At 44.5% G+C, this 27,007-nt stretch overlaps 2 protein-coding genes across 2 annotated transcripts in view; one reads left to right on the top strand and one right to left on the bottom strand.

The window, feature by feature from the left end:
- heatr5b (HEAT repeat containing 5B) overlaps nt 1-11,715 on the bottom strand; it is an 89,487-nt gene extending 77,772 nt beyond the window's left edge. Inside the window, exons 1-3 of the mRNA XM_080191897.1 lie at nt 11,632-11,715; nt 5,320-5,532; nt 1,537-1,748 (exon numbers count right to left, since the gene is read on the bottom strand). Of these exons, the coding sequence (XP_080048023.1) occupies nt 1,537-1,748; nt 5,320-5,445 (338 nt within the window). The 5' untranslated portion in view covers nt 5,446-5,532; nt 11,632-11,715. The remainder of the gene's footprint in view (nt 1-1,536; nt 1,749-5,319; nt 5,533-11,631) is intronic.
- A 248-nt stretch (nt 11,716-11,963) lies between these two features.
- Nucleotides 11,964-26,678, top strand: gpatch11 (G patch domain containing 11). Its single transcript, XM_080191895.1, has 8 exons — nt 11,964-12,045; nt 16,304-16,530; nt 17,377-17,418; nt 18,360-18,480; nt 20,417-20,507; nt 22,384-22,494; nt 23,615-23,696; nt 26,031-26,678. The coding sequence occupies exons 1-8, from the start codon at nt 11,981-11,983 to the stop codon at nt 26,084-26,086; spliced, it is 795 nt and encodes a 264-aa protein (XP_080048021.1). The 5' UTR covers nt 11,964-11,980; the 3' UTR covers nt 26,087-26,678.
- The last annotated feature ends 329 nt before the right edge of the window (nt 26,679-27,007 follow it).

The following is a 27,007-nucleotide window of genomic DNA, read 5'->3' as shown; positions in this document are numbered from 1 at the left end:
AACCTGATCGGCCAAATGCCCTCTTCTGCATTGTAAGAATTCTATGATTGGAAATAAATCAAAGTCAATGTGGGTTAATAAATGGGCATTATAATCTCCTGGAAATTCTTGGGTGATGAAATGTTTCTGCATTCCTGTTAGCAAAGCCGAAGCCCATGGGATGGAGCAGTGTCCATCTTGGACATAGAATTAGCAAAAGAGACAGACAGTGGGGAACACTTATTACACACATTGGAGGGAAGTTGCAGTGGTATTGCCTCTTTGTTCATCTCCAGGCTATTGCTCCTTCTGTTACATAGTAATGACCTGGATTTGGGGCTTATAGGAAGAAAGAGTCAGAAATGTAACCATGAGGATAGTAACACACCTCAGGAGGACAAAGGCAAACTGGTGAAATCAGCAGACAAAAAGCAGGAGAAATTTAATACAGTGAAGTGATTCACTTTGGTAGAAAGACTGGGATGAGGCAATATTAGCAGTACAATTTTAAAGGTATAGAGGGGCTTGGGCGTACACTTATCTTTGAAAGAAGCAGGAGTCGAGAAGGTTATTAAAAAAATAGGAAGCCTTGACTTTATAAATAGATACACACAGTACAGAGCAAGGGGTGGTTACGTTAAATCTTTTTAAAACACTGGTTACACTTCAGTGGCAATATTGTGGCCAATTTTGGTCAACACACTTGATTTACCAGAATGGTACCAGGTGAAAATTTTCAATTAACACTGAGAAACTAAGATTGTTTTCCTTGTAGAAGTTAATGGAAGATGAGTTAAAAAAGGTTCAAAATCATGAATGGCTTTGACAGAAATAACTAAGAAAGTGTTTCCAGTGGCATAACGATTAGTAATCAGAGGACACATTAAAGTTTAAATAGTTTAAGTTTATTTAATAGTATCACAAGTAGGCTCAGATTAACACTGCAATGAAGTTAGTGAAAATCCCATGGATCTATGACTCCAGTCCCTAATCAGTGTGATTCACCACAGTGGTTAGCACTGCACCAGAGACCCAGGTACAATTCTGGTTTGGGTCACCGTCTACGCAGATTGCACATTCTTCCCCAGTAACTACATGGGTTTCCTCCAGGTGCTCTGGTTTCCTCCCACAGTCTAACAGATGTGCTGGTTTGGTGCATTGGCCATGCTAAATTCTCCCTCAGTGTACCCAAACAGGCACCAGAGTGTGGCGGCTAGGGGATTTTCACAGTAACTGCATTGCAGCGTTAACGCAAACCTACTTGTGACGCAAGACATAATAAACTTAAAAATGTGGATACCGCAGGAACTAGATCTATAACTGTGAATGAAAGATTTGCAGGGTTATGGGGGAGAACTAGTGGGGGAGGGGTTCTCTTTTCAAAGGCCCAACCCAAGCACGATGGACCGCGTGGCCTCCTCCTGTGTTGTAAGCCTCCATTATTCACGCATCTGTACCAGTGGCTCTCACACTGACCATCTCTGCCATTTATACTAGTCACACCAGCTATACTAGACGTATGTTTTTCCCTCAAACAGTCCGATAACTCGTACTTACAATTTGGTGGGCAGATAGGCAGGTGTGTCATCCTTACTGCGGACGATTTCGTTGCATTTATCCAAAGTTTGGAAGACAGTGAAGGTATCGCCAATGCTGTAGAGAGTGGCGAGATTCTTAGCCAGCAGCTTCCGTGTAGGAGGGCCAGAGGAGCTGCTTATCAGCTCAGTCAGCTGCTCTACCAATTTCTTTTGCTTTTCTTTCACATCCACCTGAAGCCACCAAGCAGTAATAAATGGGAAAAAAAAAGACAAATCAGTTGAGACTGATCTTCATACATCAGGAAAAAAGCTTCATGACCCCATGCACCCCAGACATTCTCTCTTCCGGCTTCTTCCATCAGGAGAAAGATACAAAAGTCTGAGGTCACGTACCAACTGAGTCATGAACTTTGATTTATTATTGTTACATGTATTAGGATACAGTGAAAAGTATTGTTTCTTGCACACCACAAAGACAGAGCATATCGTTCATTGAGAAGGAAAGGAGAGGGTGCAGAATGTAGTGTTACAGTCATAGCTACGGTGTAGAGAAAGATCAACTTAATTCTTCCCTGCTGCCAGCAGACCTTTGAATGGACCTATCTTATATTATGTTTATCTTTCTCGACACCTTAGCTATGACTGTAACACTCTCCTTTCCTTCTCTATGAACGGAATGCTTTGTCTATATAGCGCGCAAGAATCATTACTTCTCGCTGTAATCTAATACATGTGACAGTAATAAATCAAATCCCACCATATTTCTAGTCTGTTTGGAGGAAAGTGGAGCTGTTTTATTTCACTTTACAAGTGACTGTCACTTCCCATCATGATGTGGGTATGCCGGCGTTGGACTGGCGTAAACACAGTAAAAAGTCTGACAACACCAGGTTTTAGTCCAACCTATTTATTTGATAATATTCTCACTAGCTTTCGAGGGGACAGCCTCTTCGTCAGGTGAATGGAGAGTTCTGGCCTCAGACAGAGCATATAAAGCACAGACAGTTCTTATATGCTCTGTCTGAGGCCAGAACTCTCCATTCACCTGACGAAGAGGCTGTCCCCTCGAAAGCTAGTGAGAATATTATCAAATAAATAGGTTGGACTAAAACCTGGTGTTGTCAGACTTCTTACTTCCCATCATCGCAGTCTCCCAAAGATCTACCCAGGTTGCCTCCTCTTCCTCACCTACAGTCTGACCTCTCATGGTGTCAACTTCATATACAAGCTTAACACCCGACTCTTCTGCTCTAGACCCACCTCCATGCTGTCGGATTGTCTGTCCGACTTCAGATGAATAATTACTTTCCCCAGAGGATGCCTGTTGCCACAAATTTGGTTCCCTTGCTACTGACTCTATCCACTCCTTGGACAAAGCTGATTGTGAAAAACCCTGACCTACCGCAGAGTCTCAAACCTCCTCCCCCTGGCTAGTATTGCCCATTTCCACCCCTATCCCAGTCCCACTGCTGCTCAAACTCTGATTCATAGCTGTAACAATCACCCTTATTATTCCAGTGCTATCCTAACTGGCCTCCCATTCTTACCCCATCCACAAACTCCAATTTGCTCAAAATGCATCCATCTGTGTCCTGTCTATGAGGGACACGGACAGAGTGGATAGTAGGCAGCTTTTTCCCAGGATGGAAGAGTCAATTACTCCGGGGCTTAGGTTTTAGGTGCGAGGGGAAAGATTTAAAGGAGATGTACGAGGCAAGTTTTTTTTTTACACAGAGGATAGTGGCTGCCTGGAACTCGCTGCCAGAGGAGGTAGTGGAAGCAGGTACGATAATGACTTTTAAAGGGGACAAGTACATAAATAGGATGGGAGTGGAGGGATATGGTCCCTGAAAGGATAGGAGGTTTTAGTTCAAAAAGGCAGCATGGTGGGTGCAGGCTTGGAGGGCTGAAGGACCCATTCCTGTCCTGTAATTTGCTTTGCATCCATCCCATTCACCCCCAGCTTTTCCAACTTGTACTGCTCCAAGTCCCCTAACGTTTAAAATCCTCATCTTCCACTCAAAGCTCTCCCTTGCCCTCCACCCTTGCAGCCCTTCCTGTTTTGTGGGTTCCTTCACATTGGGATGCACAAAGATCAATCTCCTTTTACTCCACCACTATTAGTGAAACGTCCAACCATCATGGCCCTACAACAGCTTAGATCCTCAAAGTTCATTCAACTGGAGTTTGGGCTGGTGAAAAGAGCTATTTATTGTGACAATACTGTGCCTTGAAATGTATATATATATATATATATATATATATTTGTCAGGGGTATGTTTAAAACTCAGTTCTGCTTACATGGTGCCAATGTGTCCGTACCAGGCAACTTACATGATGCGAATGCAGGCTGATAATTGATCCTAGCTAATGGGGTGTTTGCTTTAATCTGAGTTAATACATTTTTGGTTTTACCCCAGGGGTTTCAGATTAGGTTGACTGACAAGAGAGGGTCATGTGCTAATGGGAGGAGCTAAACTTACAGGTGAAAGCAAGCAGTTTCTGCTTGGTTCTGAAAGAAGCAAGAGAAGTCTCTCTCTTTCTATAGACTGTTGTTTGGGGTTGTCAGAAACCAAGTATCTCTCCCACCCTCCTGAGCTGTTCAAAGGCTCTAGGATTGTTAAAAAGTAAAAACATGCAAGCCTATGTTGTTTGCTAACTGATTTTAAAGTAGATTTTAAGTATAAGAGGAATATTGTTTGAATTGGAACTAATATAGATTAGCATTTAAGAATTGTACCTCGTCATGTTTATGTACAACAATTGCTAAGAGTTAAGCTAATTCATTTGTTATAGTTAAACTGTATTATTAAATAAAATGTGTGTTGATAAAAGCTTCCTAGCTTGTCAGTCGAATCACATCTGGAAAGAAACACCTTACCCTCACACTAATGCCAAAATAAAATAAAAATTGCGTCTAGTCTAACTTCGTGATATACCTTGAGGTTTCTGATCTGATACTTAAATACGTTAAGGGTGATGTGGAGGAGGAGGTATAAAGAAGCCAGTACACCAAGCCCTCTGTTTAGGAAATGTAGAACTAGGGGTCATAGTCTAAGATAAGCCATTCAGGACTGAGATGTGGAAGAACTTCTTCACTCAATTGTGAACCTGTGGAATTCCCTTCCACAGGGTAGGCATGTTACATGTGTTCAAGAGGGAGCTAGATGTGGCTGTTGCAGCTAAAGGGATCAAGGGGTATGGCGAGAAAACAGGAGTGGGATACTGAAAGTGAATGATCATATTATTAGAAATCTCACAACTGATGAAGGGGCAGCACTTCAAATAAACCTGTTGGACTTTAACCTGATGTTGTGAAATTTCTTATAATATGATCATTTACTTTCAGTATCCCAATCCCGTTTTCTCTCCATTCTCTTTTCTAACCCGGTGTTGAGAGACTTCTTACTGTGCCCACCCCAGTCCAATGCCAGCATCTCCACATTATGATCATATTGAACGATGGTGCAGTTTCAAAGGGCTGAATGGCCTACTCTGCATCTATTTTCTATATCAGCAGTTTCATTTTCATTCCTTGGTACTTGACTTCATATTTTCTCACAATTTTACAGCTCTACATCTCTTTGAATTTGTAGAAAGATACCTTGAGGTTGACATTCCTCGGTGTAATCTGCATTAAAAATGCAGTCAATTCTTTCACTAAAATGCTGCTGTACACTAAAATCTCAAAAGGTCGATCATTTGCAATTCATGTTGGTATTTTTACATTACTCAATTTACCATGGCAGGTTTTTGCATGCTCCTTTTCTCATTCCTTCTGAAATTACTCTCTCAAGCTTACCTTATTAGCAGCCACAAGTACCTTGTCCAAGAACCGTAACCATTCAAAGATAAACACAGGCCTCTTTGCCTCAGTTATCTGTGCCAGGGCTTCTTCATTTAACAATAAGCTGTGGGCCAGCTCCATTGTTTGGATACAGGCCTAGAGATATCCAGGAACAAGCAGACAGAGGATTTGGCGCCTGGTAATGATTCTAGCAGTTAGGATTCAGCCCTGTTGTTAAAACAGAAATACAATTTATTTAGATTATGTCTGTACATATGACAAACTGAACACTGCCTATCAAAAAAGACCAATTAAAAATTAAGTTTAAAGTTTTAAGTTTATTTATTAGTGTCACAAGTAGATTTACATTAACACTGCAATGAAGTTACTGTGAAAATCCCCTAGTCGCCACACTCTGGTGCCTGTTCAGATACACTTAGGGAGAATTTAGCACAACCAATGCACCTAACCAGCACATCTTTCGGACTGTGGAAGGAAACAGGAGCATCCGGAGGAAACCCACGCAGACACGGAGAGAACGTGCAGACTCCAAACAGACAGTGACCCAAGCTGGGAATCGAACCTGGGTCCCTGGCATGGTGAGACAGCAGTGCTAACCACTGTGTCACCATGCTACTCAAGCACATGGTTGCAAAGCGTGACCTGTCTAAAAATCCTTTTCAGTTGAATGCTATCGTTGCCAGGTCAATAAGGGCATTAAATAAATGCAAACAAATCACTGGGGTTCATTGCAAGAAGAATAGAAGTGAAAAGCAGAGAGTTTATGTTAAATTTATATAAAACTTAAGTTAGACCACACTCAGAACTGTATGCCGTGCTGGTCTCCAGATTATAAAACAGAAATCGAGATAAGAACATAAGAACTAGGAGCAGGAGTAAGCCGTTTTGCCCCTCAAGCCTGCTCTGCTGTTCAATAAGATCATGGTTGATCCTTCCGTGGACTCAGCTCCACTTACCTGCCCACTCACCAAAACCCTTACTTCCTTTACTGTTCAAAAATGTATCGATCTTTGACTTAAAAACATTCAATGAGAGAGCCTTAATTGCTTCACTGGGCAGAGAATTCCACAGATTCACAACCCTTTGTGTGAAGAAGTTTCTCTTCAACTGAGTCCATAATCTGCTTCCCCTTATTTTGAGGCTATGCCCCCTAGTTCTAGTTTCACCCGCCAGTGGAAACAACTTCCCTGCTTCTATTTTATCTATTCCCTTCATAATCTTATATGTTTCTGGAAGATCTCGTCTCATTCTCCTGAATTCCGATGTGTAGCCCCAGTCTACACAGTCTATCCTCATAAGCCAACCCTCTCAACTCTGGAATCAACCTGATAAATCTCCTCTGCACCCCCTCCAGTACCAGTATATCCTTTCTCAAGTAAGGAGACCAAAACTGTACACAGTACTCCAGGTGTAGTCTCACTAGCACCTTATACAGCTGCAACATAACCTCGCTGTCTTTAACTCCATCCCTCTAGCAATGAAGGACAAAATTCCATCTGCATTCTTAATTACCTGCTGCACTTGCAAACCAACTCTTTGAGATTCCTGCACAAGGACACACAGGACCCTCTGCACAGCAGCATGCTGCAATTTTTTACCAATTAAATAATAGCCCATTTTGCTGTTATTCCTACCAAAATGGATGACCTCACCATTTACCAATCTTGCACTCCATCTGCTAGACCCTTGCCTCAGACTATCTTTATCCTGTTGCAGACTTTCAGTATCCTCTGCACACTTTGCTCTTCCACCCATTTCAGTGTCATCTGCGAATTTTGACACACTACACTTGTTCCCCAACTCCAAATCATCTGTGTAAATTGTAAACAATACTGGAGTAGGTACAAGTAAAGCTCACTAGAGTTATGCCAAAACTGAGGTTATAACTATCAGGAAAGATTGAACTGGCTCAAATCAAAAAGGTCCTCAGGAAGACAGCACTTTCTCACCTGGAAATCTGGAACTTTGCCCCTGAAAAAAACTGCTAATGTTTGGTGTCAACAGAAAAAAAAAAATCAACATTTGAGATTGATAGATTTTTATTGGGTCTTTCTTTTGAAAAAAAGAACACTATTTCTTCTTCAAAAATAAGTGGGGTGGCATGGTGGCACTATGGTTAGCAATGCTGCCTCTCAGCACCAGGAACCCAGGTTCAATTCCTGCCTCAGGTCACAGTCTGTGTGGAGTTTGCACATTCTCCCCATGTCTGCGTGGGTTTCCTCCGGGCACTCCGGTTTCCTCCCACGCTCCAAATGTGCGGGTTAGGTGGATTGGCCATGCTAAATTAACCCTTAGTGTCAGGGAGACTAGCAGGGAAAATGTGTAGAGTTAAGGGAATAGAGCCTGGGTGAGATGGTGGTTGGTGCAGACTCGACGGGCCGAATGGCTGCCTCCTGCATTGTAGGGGTTTTATTACAAGAAATGAAGTTTTTCAAGCACTAAACTATAATTCAGCGAATTTCTGAGACACTTCTTTCCAGATAGAAAATAAATGCATCTGTCCAGGAGAGTCAGACGTAAAAAGAAACTAAAAAAAATTGTCAAAAAGCAGAAGTGAACACAAGGTGAAGCAGGAGAAACTCCAATCCATTTAGCTGAAGTCAGAGAGCTCCGCTCCCACTTCAGGACCTTCACTGCCAGGAATGAGCCTTATGCTGTTTGCATTTTATAAGATTTGATCCAGTTTTGTGATTCTTCTGCCTTCTGATGTGATCTCAAATAGTGTGACATCTTCAAGCACCACCATGACAAAATCATCAAAACCCATCAATGTTCCACAATCTCCTCACCATTCTTCATAATACGAATTCACAAACCAATGCATTTGCCCACCAGCTCCAGTGGCAGTAACTGAGACAGGTTGATTTGATTTGTCACATGTTGGTATGCTGTGAAAAATATTGATCCTTACCATTCATTGAGTATACAGGAGAGCAGGAAAGGAGAAGGTGCAGAATATAATGTTACAGCCATAGCTAGGGCATAGAGAAAGATCAAGTTAATAAGTTGCTTTGACAAAGGGTCATCTGGACTCAAAACTTCAGCTCTTTTCTCTCCTTATAGATGCCACCAGGAGTGCTGAGATTTTCCAGCGGTTTCGCTTTTGGTTTAATATAAGGTCGGTCCATTCAAAAGTCCGATGGCAGCAGGGAAGATGATGTTCTTGAGTCTGTTGGTACGTGAGCTCAGATTTTTGTGTCTTTTTCCCAACGGAAGAAGGTGAAAGACAGAATGTCCTGGGTACATGGGGTCCTTGATTATGCTGGCTGCTTTTCTGAAGCAGCGTGAAGTGTAGATGGAGTCAATGGATGCAAGGCTGGTTTGCGTGATGGACCGGGCTTCATTCATGACCCTTTGTCGTTCCTTGCAGTCTTGGTCACAGCAGGAGCCATACCAAGCTGTTATACAACGAGAAAGAACGCTTTCTATGGTGCATCTGTAAAAATTGGTGACAGTTGTAGCAGACATACCAAATTTCCTTAGTCTCCTGAGAAAGTAGAGGCATTAGTGGGCTTAACTACAGCATCAGCGTGAAGGGAGCAGGACAGGTTGTTGGTGACCTGGACACCTAGAAACTTGAAGTTCTTGGCCATTTCCACTTCATCCCCATTGATGTAGACAGGGGCGTGTGTTCCACTACACTTCCTGAATTCAATGAAAATCTTCTTTGTTTTACTGATATTGATGGAAAGATTATTGTCGTTGCACCAGGTCACCAGATTCTCTCTCATCATTGTTTCAGATCCAACCCACTACAGTGGCGTCATCAGCAAACTTGAAAATCAAGTTGGAGGGGAATTTGGCCACACAGTCATAGGTATAAAAGTACAGTAAGGGGCTGAGGACGCAGCCTTGTGGGGCACCAGCGTGGAGGAGGTGTTGTTGCCTATCCTTACTGATTGCAGTCCGTGGGTTAGGAAGTCAAGGATCCAGTCACAGAGGGAGCCCAGGCCACAGAGTTTGGAGATGAGTTTTGTAGGAATAGTGTTCAGGTTCAGCACCATCTTCTCATTGAGCATTACAGAACTAAGATAGTAGATGGAGTTCAGATGCAGATGAACCATGATCTCATTGATTGGGGGCCAGAAACAGGCTCAGGGGCAGAAAGCCAAATAAATACATGGGTGAAAAGTCATCGATCTGAAACATTAACTCATTTCTTTCTCCAAGCGTACTGACTTCTGTCCTGTATTCCTACATCTAAGAACATGGCTTTGTACTCAACCAGAACAGTTTATTACCAGAGAGGAGAAAATATTTCAATCATTTGCTCACATTGCTGTATTAATCATCAGGTACTTTGAATAATAATGAAACGAAAACAAAGTGCTGTAAAACGCAGCAGATCTGGCAGCATCTGTGGGGAGAGAAACAGAGTTAAAGTTTCGACTCGGGTTGTAACTCTGTTTTTCTCTCCCCACAGATGCTGACAGGCCTGCTGAGTTTTTCCAGCAATTTCTGTTTTTACTTCAGATTTGAAGCATCGCAGTTTTATCTAATATCAGCTCTTAGCCTGTGTCAGGGAGGGGTAAATATTGCCTGAGAGGATGCTTCCTTCTCAATATCCTCTACCCTGCCAGAGTTAAGCACAGAATCCTATCGTGCAGGAGGCCATTTGGCCCATCAAGTCTGCACCAACCATAATCCTACCCAGGCCCTATCCCCACGACCCCATGCATTTACCCTAGCTAGTCCCCCCGATACTAAGGGGCGATTTATCATTGCCAATCCATCTAACCTGCATGTTTTTGGACCGTAGGAGGAGACTGGAGCACCTGGAGGAAATCCACACAGACACAGGGAGAATGTGCAGATTCCACATAGACAGTGACACAAGCCAGGAATCAAACCCAGGTCCTTGGCGCTGTGAGGCAGCAGTGCTAACCACTCTGCCACCGTGCCACCTGTATTAACAGGCTTCACACCAAAGACATTTCCCTATGCTCCATGAACCAGCAAACAAGGCTCTGAGGAAACATGCTGTAATGATGAGAGTAGTGTACTGTTCACACTCCAGTCCGATTTGCAAACTGTTTGCTTAGAGCATCGAGTGCCTTGGTCAATAATAATCCTTCAGCCATATCACAGAAACCAATAAGTTGGCATTACAGTTTGTGGCAGCTTGCTGAACACAAATTAATTCCTACAAATCTGGCTATGATTCAAAAATCAGTTAAGTGGTTGTAAAATGCTTGGGGGGTGGGGGGGAAGGGGGGAGTGATCAGTATATAAATGCACATCCTTTTGAAATAAGGGGATGGCTGACTTCTCGTAAAATAATTACAAAGTATTTACAATGCAGAAACAGGCCATTCGACCCAACAGACTTTGTGCTGTACACAGCTTCACAGGACTGATATCATCCAGTTAGGTGAATTAACATAACTGGGGGTCCAACGGGGCAGGGGGTGGGGGGGAATAGGTCAGGGAAAGGGGTGGGGGGGGGGGGGAGAGAGAGAGACAGGCCGTTGAGGGGGGGAGAACAATGACAGGCCGGATTTTGGGGGGAACGATGGCAAGCCGGGTTGGGGCTGGGGGGCTGGGGGGCGGGGGGGGGGGGGGGGGGGGAGAGAGAGAACAGTGACAAGCCGGGTTGGAGCAGGGGGTACGATGACAAGCCGGGTTTTGGTGGGGGGGGGGGGGTCGTTGGGGGCGGTACGATGACAAGCCGGGTTTGGGGGCGGGGGGGAGGTATGATGACAAGCCGGGTTGGGAGGTGGGTACAATCACAAGCTGGGTTGGGGGGGTGGGGGGGGGTACAATCACAAGCTGGGTTGGGGGGGTGGGGGGGGTACAATCACAAGCTGGGTTGGGGGGGTGGGGGGGGTACAATCACAAGCTGGGGTGGGGGGTACAAAGACAAGCTGGGTTGGGGGGGGGAAGGGAGGGAAACGATGACAAGCCAGGTTTGTGGCGGGGTGGGGGGGGGAAACGACGACAAGCTGGGGGGGGGGGGGTGGGGAGGGATGACAGGTCGGGGGGGGGGGGCGGAGGAACGAAGGACGGGCCGGGTGGGGGGAGACGACAGGCCAGGTGGAGGGTGGGGAACGATGACAAGCTGGGGGGGGGGGGGGGGAGGTGGAACGATAGGTTGACGGGATGGGGGATGATTGGGGGGGGGGGGGGCCGGAAGGTGATATGGGGGCGGGGGGGGGGTGGCTGGGGTGATGATCCTCCCTGCCCGGCCTCTGGCGCTGGTTGCGGCCCGGACAGTACCGGCTGGGAGGCCTGGGACAGGGCACTGAGAGGGGGACAGACTCCCGGGGCCGCGGTGTCTCCCCCTCCCGCTGTGGGCCGGATACTCACCCGCTGGGCCTGGGAGCGGCTTCACCCGGGCCTCGGGCAGGGTCTGTCTGTCTGTCTGTCGCTCAGTCACTGGGCCCGGATCCCAGGAGCCGGCGCCTCCTCACAGCCCCTCCCCCTCACCCGCACAACGAACATGCGCAGACATCAGCCCTGTCAGCCGGCCCGTCGGCTGTGCGCGGGCGCAGTTCCTCGGGCCCGTCACCCACGCAGGCGCAATTCCTAGGGCCGGCACCCCGCCGACCTCGCGCAGGCGCAGTCCCGTCACCCTGCTGGCTGTGCGCAGGCGTCATCCCCAAGTTCCGTCACTCTGCCGGCCGTGCGCAAGCGCAGTTCGCAGGCCAAAGGCAAGATGGCGGTCAGGCAGCAGGAGGAAGAGGAGGATGACTACATGTCGGATACATTTATCAATTTGCAGTAAGAGTTCAGGTCGTCTACCAAGGAGCTGAGGCCGGGGGATTGTGCTGGGTCTGAGAATGCTGTTGATATTGAGTAGAAACAGGCCCATTCAATGACAGTGCTCAATCTCCATTCAGTAAACTCCCCATCACATATTCCCCTCTGGCCCCATGTCCCTTATCTCTTCAATCGAACCTCCCTTTGCAGTGATCTCCCCCCTTTACAATCTCTCTTCTTAAATCTGAACATGGTTTCTGCCTCACCCTGGAATCAACTCCACAACTCCCTCTCTCTCTGCCTGAAGAAGTTTCTCTTGGTTTTAAATCCGAACAGTTAAACTGGTATTTTAGGCCTAAAGTGATTGCAAACTTCTAAAGTCTGAGATCACGTATCAGCCAACTCAAGAACAGCTTTTCCCTGCTGCTGTCAGACTTTTGAATTGACTTATATTAAGTTGATCTTCCTATGCAGTCCAGCTATAACTGTAACACTACATTCTTCACCCTCTATTTTTTCCCCTATGTGCTCTGTGAATGGTACGTTTTGTCTGTTCTGCACACAAGAAACAATCATTTTCACTGCCTTTCATTTGATTTAATAGTGTAACGTATTAATATACAGTGAAAAGTATTATTCTGAGTCATACAGTGCAGTAGGAGGCCATTTGATGCATTGATTCTGCACCAACCACAATGCCATCCAGGCCTTATTCCCATAACCCCATGCATTTACCCTAGCTAGTCCCCCTGATACTAATGGTCAATTTAGCTTAGCTGATCTGCCTAACCCACACATTTTTGGACTGTGGAAGGAAACCGGAGCCCCCTGTGGAAACCCACACAGACACATGGAGAATGTGCAGACTCAACACAGACAGTGACCATGTGAGTTATATAGACAAAGCATAACGTTCATGAAGAAGGAAAGGAGAGAATTCAGAATGTAGTGTTACAATCATAGGGAGGTGATGGCCTTGTGATATTGTCACCAGACTATTAATCCAGCAACTCAGCTAATGTTCTGGGGACCCGGGTTCAAATCCCGCCATGGTAGATGGTGAAATTTGAATTCAATAACGTGCATCTAGAATTAAGAGTCTACTAATGACCATGAAACAATTATTGGAAAAATCCATCTGGTTCACTAATGTCCTTTAGGAAAGGAAATCTGCTGTCTTTACCAGGTCAGGTCTGGCCTGGCAATATGGTTGACTCTCAACTGCCCTTGAGCAACTAGGGATGGGCAATAAATGCTGGCCAGCCAGCGATGCCTATGTCCCACAGATGAATTAAAAAAAAGAGTTAGGGTGTAGAGAAAGATCAACTTAATACGAGGTAGGCCCATTCAAAAGTCTGATGGCAGCAGGGAAGAAGCTGTTCTTGAGCCAGTTGGTACGTGACCTCAGACTTTCGTATCTTTTTCCCAACAGCAGAAGGTGGAAGAGAGTATTTCCGGGGTGCACGGGGTCCTTAATTATGCTGGCTGGTTTTCCGAGGCAGCGGAAGTGTAGACAGAGTTGATGAATGGGAGGCTGGTTAGCGTGATCGACTGGTCTGCATTCACAACCCTTTGTAGTTTCTTGTGGTCTTGGAAAGAGCAGGAGTCATTATCAAACTGTAATATAACCAGAAAGAACACTGTAATAGTCGGTGAAAGTCAAAGCAGACATGCCAAATTTCCTTAGCTTCCTGAGAAAGTAGAGGCGCTGGTGGGTTTTTTTAACTGTAGTGTCTGCATGGAGGAGCCAGGACAGGTTGTTGGTGACGTGGACACCTAGAAACTTGAAGCTGTCAACCATTCCCACTTCCTCCCCAATGATGTAGACAAGGGCATGTCCTCCACTTCGCTTCCTGAAGTTGATGACTGTGTCATTAATGTTTCCTGTTCCATCAGAGGCCCAAACATTCTAGACCACTGTATACCAATATATGTGACAATACTAAATCAAACTTTAAAACAAAACTACACAACATTGAGTGGAATTGCACTTGGTTTACATGATGGCAGATAACAACTTTCAACATAACAGAACCAGTGCCGTCATGAAGTTAAATACTGAGATGTTTGTTCCTATAATAATTTGCAGAAAGAACTTGCACAAGGATGATGTCTTTTACATGCCAAAAAATGTCATGGGGATCAATTACTTTTGATATGTAGTTTCTCTAGCTTTGTAAGTGAATATGATAGTCCTATGCGTGCACAGCCAGATCCCATAAACAGCAGTCAGGTGGATGACCAGTTAAGCTGTTTCCATGATGTTGAATTTTGTCCAGGGCACTGGGAGTGCGCCCTGCTTCTTATTCAAATAGTGCCACTTGACAAAGTAGTATTTTTCCTGGATGTGGATAATACTGCCATTTATTGCTTGTCGTTAGTTGTAAATTGAGTTGGAATTGGGAGCTCAGCAATTACATGCCATAAACGTAAGAGAATAATGTGAACCTTTATATGTATCACTGCATCGATCTCACCTAGTGATTTGTGTCCTATTCTAGGGTGCTATTCTTCAGGAAGGTTATCAAGACCCTCGAGAGGGGGTTGAAAGGATTTACTGTGATGGCATTGATGAAAAACGTCAGTAATGCAGAGAACATGAGGTTGTAGAACAGAGATAGATTTGATTTATTGTCACATGCATTAACATACAGTAAAAAGTATTGTTTCTTGCACGGTATGCAGGCAAAGCATATCGTTCATAGAGAAGGAAACGAGAGAGTGCAAAATGTAGTGTTACAGTCATAGCTAGGGTGTAGAGAAAGATCAACTTAATGCAAAGTAAGTCCATTCAAAAGTCTGACAGCTGCAGGGAAGAAGCTGTTCTTGTGTCAGTTGGTATGTGACCTCAAACTTTTGTATCTTTTTTCTGAAGGAAGAGGGTGGAAGAGACAATGTCCGGGGCGCGTGGGGCCTTTAATTATGCTGGCTGCTTTGCCTAAGCAGTGGGAAGTGTAGAAAGAATCAGTGGATGGGAGGCTGGTTTGTGTGATGGATTGGGCTACATTCATGACCTTTTGTAGTTTCTTGTGGTGTTGGGCAGAACAGGAGCCATATCAGGCTGTGATACAACCAGAAAGAATGCTTTCTATAGTGCATTTGTAAAAGTTGGTGAGAGTTGTAGTGGACATGCCAAATTTCCATAGTCTTCTGAGAAAGTAGAGGCGTTGGTGGGCTTTCTTACCTATAGTGTTGGCATGGGGGGACCAGGACAGGCTGTTGGAGATCAGGACACCTAAAAACATGAAGTTCTTGACAGGGGCATGTTCTCCTTTATGCTTCCTTAAATCGATAACAATCTTTTTTGTTTTGTTGACGTTGAGGAAGAGATTATTGTTGCTGCATCAGTTCACCAGATTCTCTATCTCATTCCTGTACTCCACCTCGTCATTGGGGAGTTGGGGAGATTCAGTCAAGATGTTCAGGGGAATCTTTCCGCTTATAGAATGGTCCATGACTGGAAGTCACAGATTGAAGGTAATTGGGAAAAGAAGCAGAGGGGACATGCGTTATTCTTTTAGCCGGTGAATTATGGAGATCTGGAACGTGCAACCTGAAAGGCTGGTGGAAACAGATTTGGTAGCAACTTCAAAAAGGGTTAAATACGTTTAAGGGGAAACATTTGAAGGGCCGTGGGAAAGTTGGGCTAATTCAATAGCTTTTTCAAAGGGCTGGCACAGACGTGATAAACTGAATAGCTTCCTGCTGTGCTCCATGATTCTGTCAGTCCAATTTCATCCCAGGCCTGTGTTGAGTTTGCTCACAGCCAATGTGATAGTACAGGTGCTTCAGTTGTTCTGTGTCCCTACGCTAAGGCAGGTGGAACAGGCTGGGCTGCCTTTTCTTGATGGCTGCCCAACACCAGTTGGAAGTACATGTGTTCGGACATTGGGAAATGTACACCCCGGTCAAATAGCACGCAAAAGAGTGATTCTTAAAGGAAGTGCTCAAGAATCACTGACTGTTCTGAAACTGTGTTCCTGCAAGGGACGGTTAATGTATTTGAGAAAGGTAGCCATGATATGAAAATGCCAGCGTTGGACTGGAGTGGGCACAATAAGAAGTCTCAACACCAGATTAAAGTCCAACAGATTTATTTGGAATCACAAGCTTTCGGAGTGCTGCTCCTTTATCAGGTCAGTGACTCTGAAAACTTGTGATTCCAAATAGACATGTTGGACTTTAACCTGGTGTTGTGAGATTCCCTACTTTGAGAAAGGTAGGGAGAGAAATCTAGCAGTGATAATTAATGCTCATTGTGCCATTCGTGTCCACCTAGGCAAGATGTCAAACCAGGGCTGGCGATGGTCAGAAGAGTCAAAGAAGAAATCCTGAGGAAAGATCGTGCGCTGGAAATGATCCTGGAAAACAAGCAAAAGAGCAAAAAGGAAGAAGAGAAGGAGAGGCGCGAGACCATGTTACAGAGCTCATTGGGAAGTGAAAACAAGGGATTTGCGTTACTTCAGAAAATGGGGTATAAAGAAGGTTGTGGTCTTGGCAAAAGTGGTATGTTTCCAATCATATTAGATTGTCTTGAACTGTTCTCTGAGAGACGTGTGTGCTGAGAGCTGCAGTTATAATCAAAGCATTGAATTGTATTAAAATCCTAGGAATTTTCACAATAGCATAACAGTGTTAATGTAAGCCTATTTGTGGCACTAATAAATAAACTTACTTTAAAAACTTTTAATAAATGTCAGTCAAATTTAAATAATGCAGATTTCAAGATGAACCATCATTGCATGGAAATCACAACAGCTTTTATTGTTATACATCTAATAAATAGTCGCACGTACTTTGTTGACGCATGTTCAGACTAAACAGAAGAGAGAGGGCACACCAGTGACATTACTCACTTGTAGAAGCCTTTTTTTTGCACTGCTACATGTCACAGCTTGACCTGCTTACCCAAGAATCTAGGAAGAGGAGGAGGCCATTCTGCCTGCCCTGTTATCACAGATAATCTGAATAATAAAATCTGGAATTAAGAACTAGTCTTGAGTCATAGTGACCATGAAACCATCCCCTACAGGGAAGAAATCTGCTGGCCTTACCTGATCAGTTTTGTGTGTGACTCCATACCAATATGGTTGATTCCTAACTGCCCACTGAAATGGCCTAGCAAGCCACTCGGTTCGAGGGCAGTTAGGAATGGGCAACAAATGTTGGCCCAGCCAGCAACACCCACATCCCACAAAAGAATATATGTTTAAAAAGTTATGCCGTGCATCTGTAAGCTAAGAGGAAGTGACTCAGTTGCATTGCATACACCTGGCAGTTTGACTCACTCCTCAGGAATGAACTGAAATAGTGATAATGATTAAAATCTAAATGCAATCTTTGCTTTTGCAGGAGATGGAATTGTCGAACCTATTCCACTACAGATCAAGACAGGTAAATTCATCACAGCTTACTGTGCTGCTTTAGAAGGACCTCCGTTCTCTTATTTCAATCGATCTGGTCCTTGGTCAGTGTAAATGTGCATTTTGAAAGCAAGATGCTCATGTTGGAGGCATTCAGATGCTGCATTTCTACCATGTAAAAGTTGTGATACAGATGGATTAAAGGGCATCATTTACAATGTGGATGAGTTATGGAGCTAGGAGAAGTAGTTGATGGGAGGAATTGGCTGGAGAATGTATTGAAAGGGCAGAAAAATGGGTTCCCTGCACATGATGGGTAGGATTTTGCAGCCACGCTTGCCCCAAAACCGGAAAATCCTGCGTGAGGTTAATGGACTTTTGCATGGTCCTGCCCCCACCCCTCACCCCTTGCGGGAGCTGTGCCCGCCTGAGAGCGAAGACCGAGTAGCTGTGTGACCAGATACAGTAGTCGTGGATCACGAGTGGAGTGAGGGCAAGTATCTATTTCCGGCAGCGAACTTGTGGTAGAGGTCTCGTAGAGACAGTAGATTGACATTGGTAAAGTGGTCCATTTGGTCAGCAGTGTCCTGAAGCCCCTGTTTCTGTCAACACTCTTAAACCACACTCGAGCATTGGGAGGAGGGAGGGAGCAAGACTAATTATCCTGAAGTAAGAACACAGGAGGCAGGCTGTGATCATGAGACAGCTGCAGCGATCAGGAGCAAACTGGTTCTGTGTTGCTGGGACTGTCTGTGTATTAATTATCTTCAATTATACGCAGGTAGTGGCCATTAACTGAAGATAATGTCCTCATAAATAAGTGTTTGCTTGGAACTGCAAATAAATACTTGTAAAAGTGTGTTAAGGTATTCCCCCAGTAAAACTCAGCAGTGCCGCAATGTGGTTTCTAAATCGGTATGCAATTGACTGATGTGGCGTGTTGTTGACTGAGTGGATGTTTTCTCACTGCAGGACGTGGTGGAGTTGGCCACGAGGCTGCTGAGAAAAGGAAAGCTGAGGAAACAATAGAACAACGCAAACGAATGTCGCAAGTGAAAAAGCGGGCAGAGGAATTAGCCCTTAATGAATATAGGTACAGTAGACAGTTAAAGTTGTAAAGTTTATTTCTTAGTGTCACAAGTAGGCTTACATTAACACTGCAGTGAAGTTACTGTGAAAATCCCCCAGTCGCCACACTCTGGCACCTGTTTGGACTTGGGGGTGGAGGGGGGGGGGGGGTGCGAAACTGAAGGAAACCCATGCAGACACTTGGAGAATGTGGGTGGCACAGTGGTTAGCAGTTCTGCCTCACAGCAGTAGGTACCCAGGTTCGATTCTTGGCTTGGGCCACTGTCTGTGCAGAGTCTGCACATTCTCCCCATGTCTGCGTGGGTTTCCTCCAAGTACTGCAGTTTCCTCCCACAGTCTGAAGGATGTGCTGGTTAGGTGGATTGGCCATACTAAATTCTCCCTCGGTGTACCTGAACAGGTACTGGAGTGTGGCAACCAGGGGATTTTCACAGTAACTTCACTGCAGTGTTAATATAAACCTACTTGTGACACTAATAACCTTTAAAATGTGCAAACTCTTCAAAGACAGTGACTCAAGCTGGGAATCAAATTTGGATCTCAGGCACTGTGAGGGAGCAGTCTAACCACTGTGCCACCATGCTGCCCACACAGCTGTTTGAATCACATATATCCATTGAAAACATGATTTTGTAGAACTTCAAAATGAAGCCATAATGAAGTATTCAGTTTGTGAACTGTAATAATCTATTTTAAAAGTCTAAGAGTAATGGAAAGTCAATAAGACTTTAATCAGTTTCTTTCATTATAAATTCCTTTGTACACATTTATAATGGCAACAGCCTACGTAAACTTGGCACACTAATTATAACCATCTCAGCAGTCAGATCACTGCCTTCCCATCACTGACAGGATTGTGTTTACGGGGCACAAGTTCAGGATTTGCAGATGATTTAAAACTTGCGAACTGTGAGGAGAATAGTGATAGACTTCCAGGTGGACTGGTGGATTGGGCAGACAAGTGGCAGATGAAAATTAATGCAGAGCAATATGAGATGATTCATCTTGATAGGAAGGAGGAGGAGAGGCAATGTGAAATGAAGGGTACGATTTTAAATGGGACGCAGGAGCAGAGGGGCCTAGGGTGCACTAATTATTGAATATAACGGGGCAGGTGGGGAAAGTGGTTAAAAAGGAATATGAAATTCTGGGCTTTATAAATTGAGGTACAGAGGATAAAAACAAGGTGTTTATGATAAACCATTATATAACTCTGATTTTCCCTCCATTCTGAACAAGCAAAAAGTAATGGGAATTCTCCTGAGAGGCAGCTTTTGGGCTCCACTGATTTTTAACACTTCTCCATTGAAAACCATATTTTCATTTGTCTAAGCCCTAAGCAGTGGCGTCATGGTACTGTCAATGGACTAGTAATCCAGAGACCCAGAGTAAGATCTGGGAATCTGGGTTCAAATCCCACCATGGCAGATGATGGAATTTGAATTCAATAAAAAATATCTGGAATTAAGAATCTAGTGATGACCATGAAACCATTGCTGATTGTCGGAAAAACCCATCTGGTTCACTAATGTCCTTTTGGGAAGGAAATCTGCTGTCCTTACCCAGTCTGGCCTACGTGTGACTCCAGAGCCACAGCAATGTGGTTGACTCTTAAACACCTTCTGAAACAGAGGGCAGTTAGGGATGGGCAGTAAATGCTGGCCCACAAATGAAGTTTTTAAAATGCATTGCAATTTGTCCTTAAAACTCTGCCTCCTCTTTAAATCATTACTTAAAACTTAACCCCTTCAGCAAACATTTTGTCACCTATCCTAATATCTCTTTGTGTGGCTTGGTACAAATTCAGTTTGTTGATGCTCCTGCCAAGTACCCCTGGGACATTTTTAAGTGTGTTAAAGGAATTATTTAAATTCAATTATTGAGCGTTGCATTGTTCAGTTTTGTTTGTGCTCATAAAAATGTTCCTTCTGACCTCCCAGGCTGCACGTCAGACAGAAAAAAGATCAACGTCAGATGGAAGGAGATCTAAGGAAGAGCCAGCTTGCCTGTCAACAGCTGGATACACAGAAGGTATCCCAGCTAACTTTCAGCACAGGAAGAGAGGAGACCATTCAGTCCCTCAGGCCGAGATCACGGCTGATCCATGTTTCAATTCCATTTACCCTTCTTAATTCCATATCCTTTGATAGGCTAAACCAACAAAGAAAATTCAGTCTCTGCTTTGCAGGCTACAATTGACCTTCAGTGTTGCTAATCTTTTGGGAGAGAGTGCAGATTTCCACTTCCCTTAGTGTGGCAAATGTGCTTCCTGATTTCCCTCCTGAAAGGCTTGACTCTAATTTTAATTTTTTTTCACTCATGGGGCATGGGCGATGTTGGCTGGCCAGCATTTATTGCCCATCCCTAGTTACCCTTGAAAAGCTGGTGGTGAGCTGCCTTCTTGAAGCCCTCAATCCGTGTTCTGTGGGTTGACCCTCAATGCTGTTGGAGAGAGAATTCCAGGATTTTGACCCAGTGACTGTGAAGGAACGGTGATATATTTCCAAGTCAGGACAGTGAGTGACTTGCAGGGGGAACTTGCAGGTGGTGGTGTTCCCATGTATCTGCTGCCCTTAACCTTCTAGATGGAAATGGTCGTGGGTTTGGAAGATGCTATCTAAGGATCTTGATTGAATTGCTGTAGTGTATCTTGTAGATAGTATACACTGCTGCTGCTGAGGTTTGTTGTGGAGGGAGTGGATGTTTGTAGATGTGGTGCCAATCAAGCAGGCTGCTTTACCCTGGATGGTGTTGAGCTGCTTTAGTGTTGTTGAAATTGCACCCATCCAGGCAAGTGGAGAGTATTCCATCACACTCCTGACTTGTGCTCTGTAGAGAGGATACAGGCTTTGGAGAGTCAGGAGGTGAGTTACTTGCCACAGTATTCCAAGCCAAATCGTGTCCCTTTATCCTTGATTTCTGCAGTAGAAGAAATGGTATCTCTATCTTATCCTACTGAAGCCTTGTAACACAAACATTGAAACCTGACCTTCCCTCAGACTTGACTACTCAAGGGATTACAAACCAAGCTAATGCACCCTAGGTCATAATTTAATTTAATCCCTTCTGCCTGTATCATTCTGGTGAATCTGCTCCAAACTACCTCAATAAATACATTTTAAAAACCATTTAAATCATTGTCCTCAGTATCCAATGTAAAGAGCTCTTCAAGTTGGTTCTGAGTCACTTTAGCTGTGGCACCATCATAAGGGTCCTGCTCTGGATTAGATGTGACACTTTCAGTTTCAGACTCAACTCTCCACAATAAATAATCCTCTCTATCAATTGAATGTGATATTTTGCATGTTTCAAACCATCTGATGACATTTGCTGCATCAATAATGGCATTAATTCATAGCGCTAGGGATCCGGATTCAATTCCAGTCTTGGGAGACTGTGTGGAGTTTTCACATCCTGCGGGGTTTCCTCTGGGCGCTTCAGTTTCCTCCAAAGATGACACATAGATGGATTAGCCATGGTAAATGCGCGGAGTTATGGGGATAGTGCAGGAGATGGCCTGGGTAAGATGTACTTTTGCAGAGTTGATGCAGACTTAAAATCATAGAATCCCTACAATGCGGAAGGAGGCCATTCAGTCCATCAAGCCTGCACCAACAACAATCCACTCAGGCTCCGTCCCTGTAACCCCCTGACACCAAGGGACAATTTAGTATGGCCAATCTATCCAACCTGCACATCTTTGGACTGTGGGAGGAAACCGAAGCACCGAGGAAACCCACACAGATATGGGGAGAATGTGCAGACTCCACACAGACAGTGACCTGAGGCCAGAATGGGCTGAATGGCCTCCTTCTACACTGTAGGATTTTTATAGATGCGAGTACACAAAGACCTAAGTTTGTTCAAAGCAATGTTATTAAATGTCCCCATTTACTGTCATGCTCAGGGTATAGATGTCCCACTGGAAACATGGTATTGGTTGTCCACTCCAGCTGAAGATGATGGAACGGAGGAGGAAGAAGAATCAAGCAAATGGGATTATAAAGCAGTTCCCACAGTACGAAGTTTTTACTTCATCGGTTTACATTATAGATTATGTTTATAAATCATGTGCAATAACTAATAGGCAGCGCTAAAAAATTACTTTGTGAAATCACCTTTCCCAGTCAGTAAACTTTGGAGGTTGAACATTTAGTATCTGCTGAGCAACCCAGAGACTTGCATGAACTCTGGAATGTCGACAAGTGGGTTTCTGCCTCATGGGGCCATTAAAAGCATCATCATTAGGAGCTAACTGTGAAGCAGCAAGCTTGCCTTGTGAATGGGTGCATCCTACAGTTTGGGGTTTACCAAGTTTGAAGTCTGGGTCACTAGAATTTGCAGATGTATTCAGTCCCATAAAGTGCAGAAAGTGGCTTCTGCCTTCCTTTTCATCCCAGAATATTAGGGGAAGAAGTTGTTGGCAAGTTAGGTTAGGTACATCTTGAATCATAGAATCCCTACAGTGCAGAAGGAGGCCATTTGGCCCATCGGGTCTGCACGAACAACAATCCCACCCAGGCCTCATCCCCATAACCCCACATATTCACCCTGCTAACTCCTCTAACCTACAGATCCCGGGACACAAAGGAGCAATTTAACACAGCCAGTGCACCTAACCTGCACCTCTTTGCACCTTGGAAGCAGCATTCTCTGCATCAGAGCAGTAACAGACCTCCCAATTACACTTATAAAGTATTTCACTCGCTGTGAAGTACTGTGGGGCTTCCTATGATTGAAACAGCACTTTCACAATGTAAATTCCTTTTAAGCCCATGATTACTTGCATAGATTGTTGCCATTATCCCGTCCTGTGTGATTCACACTGCCTGAGGCTTTCAGACCTCTCGCCTCACTATGGTGCAGGGGAATGTTCAGGATTACCACACCTGACACAAGAGAAGGCAGTGTTTTTTTAACGTTTGGAGTGCAAGAATATAAGAAATTGTATCTGGAATAGGCGAAAGGCTAAGTTATCACCTCTGCAACAGGCAAAGGCAGTGTGTTACCACATCTGGAGCACAGGAATGAGGTGAATGACCACGTCTGGATTGCAGGAACATAGTGGGGTTTAGGGGTCATAATTTTATTCATTGTGGATAACTTTGTTCACTGAAGTGATGTTTTCTGATTTTCAGACTGAGGAAAAGCTGCTGAATTTGACCTGCTATCTCAGAAGGAAATACTTCTACTGTATCTGGTGTGCGGTTTCTTACCAAGGTAGAGACACCCAGTGCCTGTCTTCAGAAACTTTTGTAGATGTGTGCAGGAATTCATTCCCATTCTGCAAGAGCGAAACAAGACCATAAGACATAGGAGCAGAATTAGGCCACTTGGCCCATCGAGTCTGCTCCGCCATTCAATCATAGCTGATATTTTTCTCATCCCCATTCTCCTGCTTTTTTCCCCTTAACCCCTGATCCCCTTATTAATCAAGAATTTATCTATCTCTGTCTTAAAGACACTCAATGATCTGGCCTCCACAGCCTTCTGTGGCAAATAGTTCCACAGATTCACCGCCCTCTGGCTGAAAAAATTCCTCCTTATCTCTGTTTTAAAGGATCGTCCCTTTAGCCTGAGGTTGTGCCCTCTGGTTCTAGTTTTTCCTAGTGGAAACATCCTCCCAACTTCCACTCTATCCAGGCCTCACAATTTCCTGTAAGTTTCAATAAGATCTCCCCTTCATCCTTCTAAACTCCAACGAGTACAGACCCAGAGTCCTAAACTCATCCTCATACGACAAGCTCTTCATTCCAGGCATCATTCTTGTGAACCTCCTCCCCTTTCCAAGGCCAGCACATCCTTCCTTAGATACAGGGCCCAAAACTGCTCACAATATTCCAAATAGGGTCTGACCAGAGCCTTATACAGCCTCAGAAATACATCCCTGCTCTTGTATTCTAGCTTTCTTGACGTGAATGCTAACATTGCATTTACCTTCCTAACTGTCGACTGAACCTGCACATTAACCTTAATAGAATCTTGAACAAGGACTTTCAAGTCTCCCAAGTCCCTTTGTGCTTCTGATTTCCTAAGCATTTTCCCATTTAGAAAATAGTCTATGTCTCCATTCCTCCTTCCGAAGTGCATAACCTCACACTGTGACACCCATGTGGTTTAATATTGAATGGATTCCCTATAAACGTTGCTTCTGGAACATTTGAAATAAAATGTTCCCAGTCACAAAAACGTCACTCAGTCCATTAAAAGCCCAGTCATAGGGCTCTCTCTTTTTCAATTCTAATTGCGTTTCAACCATCCCTCAGGTTTTTCTTTGACAAATATCCCAAAGCAGTTTTTTTTTAAAGATCGAGTTCGTCCTGATGCACATTTTAAATCTACTCTTTTGGAATCTATTCTTCAGGGGGAGCATGGGAGCACGGTAGCACAGCAGTTACCACTGCTGCCTCAGAGCCCCAGGGACCCAGTTTCGATTCCCGGCTTGGGTCACTGTCAGTGTGGAGTCTGCACATTCTCCCCGTGTCTGCATGGGTTTCCTCCGATGCTCCAGTTTCCTCCCACAATCCAAAGATATGCAGGTTAGGTTGATTGGCCTTGCTAAATTGACTCTAGTGTCAGGGATCAACAGGGTAAATATGTGGGGTTACAGGAATAGGACATGGGTGGGATTATGGTCGGTGCAGACTCGATGGGCTGAGTGGCCTCCTTCTGCACTGTAGGATTCTACAAGGCGAGGCTTGCATTTATGTCACATCTTACACAAACTTTGAATATCCTGAAGTAATTTGCAGCAAATTAATTGCTTTTCTGGAGTATGGCCATCATTGTTTTGTAGAGTTTAAGCAGCTGACTGCATGGCTGTCAGTGTTGGGGGGAGAGAAGGGAAAGTGGGTGCACAAGAGACTAGAATCAGAGGGAAACAGCAATCTCCGTGGACTATGGAGCAGAAGTTAACAGGTCCCCTTTTGTGCTTTGTACATTTCCAGTGCTACTGTCTTGACCTCACCGCCCCGCCCCTTTTCTCAACCTTTAAAATTCTGCCACGGGACGTAGGCGTTGCTGACTAGGCCAGCATTTATTGCCTGTCCCTTGAGAGGATGTTGGTGAGCTGCCTTCTTGCACCGCTGCAGCCCACATGGCGTAAGAAAGGGAATTCCAGGGGTTCGATCTCGCAATGACGAATTTAAAAAAAAATTAGTGTCACAAATAGTCTTACGTTAACACTGCAATGAAGTTACTATGAAAATCCTAGTCGCCACACTCTGGCGCATGTTCGGGTACACAGGGAGAATTTAGCACGGCCAATGCACCTAACCAGCACGTCTTTCGGACTGTGGGAGTAAACCGGAACACCCGGAGAAAACCCACAGAAAATGTGCAGACTCCACATGGATGGGTGACTCTATACTGGGATTGAACCCGGACCCTGGCGCTGTGAGGCAGCAGTGCTAACCCACCGTGCCACCCCAGATTGCACAGGTTGGGACATCATGAGGTTGTGAAAAGCACTGCCATCTTTCTTTCTCTTCATTTACCTTCATTAAAAATCTAATCAGTCTCGGTTTTGAAGTTGTTGTTTCCGACTTGTTGCAGATGAGGAGGACTTATCTGATAACTGTCCTGGGGACTGTGCTGCCGACCACTGCTAACTGACCCTAGCACAGTGCAGAACAGTAATGGCGTCGCTCGAGCTCTCGTCAGAGCCAGTCTGCTGTAACTGGAACAGACTGAATGCAAAATTCACTTGCCAATTTGAACTTGAACGTTGGTTGTGGCAGAGTGCGTTCCGGCTCGTACTCGGAAGATATCCAATGCCACTTCTCCAGTGATCATGGCCATCTCTCTTCTTTGTGAGCTTCTTAACTGATGGCAACTGTACATGTAAAATATTCACACTTCTGTTACTTTGTTTTGAAAGTATCTCTGTATATTTATTGACCTGTATTAAGTGTGGCTTTGTTTGCCTAAGAACAACTTGCTCCTGAACTTTTGCTGTGTCCCCTTGGAAGCAATACATTTGGCGTGGACCAAAGCCAGTTCAGTCAACCCTGGCAATGTGTGTACTAGGTCAGAAATGGAGACAGTGTAAAGGTATGTGTAGGAAAAGTGGAAAGGTTGAAAAGGTAAGATTTTTAAATTTTCACTCTTGCATATCTGTAGGATTGTTTATCAATAGACTGAAATTTGGAACATAGATATAATGTTTTTTGAATTTAGTCTCTGACCGAGATTGGGTAGAGCACAATTCAGATTCCTGATTAATGATCTTTCATTTTGTATTGATTGTAAAGGGTAAAACCTGGTGTGTGATGGACACCTACTGGGCTCAGGAGTAATATATTGGGTGTTTGTGCAGTTTTTGACCTCCACTTCAGATTTGCTTCTGGACTCTACTGTATTCCTGACTGCTCTTTTGCAGTTCCTGCTTGCTTGTGTATTGCAAATAAACGCCTGTTCATATTTCACATCTTCTGAGGTCTAGTTGTGACATTGAACAGTGACACAGCGACGATGTATTACACAGCCGATGCTATGGTTAAGAAAGCCCACCAACGCCTTGACTTTCTCAG

This window comes from Carcharhinus amblyrhynchos, chromosome 7 (genome assembly GCF_965287045.1).
Source record: "Carcharhinus amblyrhynchos chromosome 7, sCarAmb.v2.hapA, whole genome shotgun sequence".
Lineage (NCBI taxonomy): Eukaryota > Metazoa > Chordata > Chondrichthyes > Carcharhiniformes > Carcharhinidae > Carcharhinus > Carcharhinus amblyrhynchos.
The sequence above is the reverse complement of the archived record's forward strand: the minus strand, read 5'-3'. Positions and strand labels throughout refer to the sequence as shown.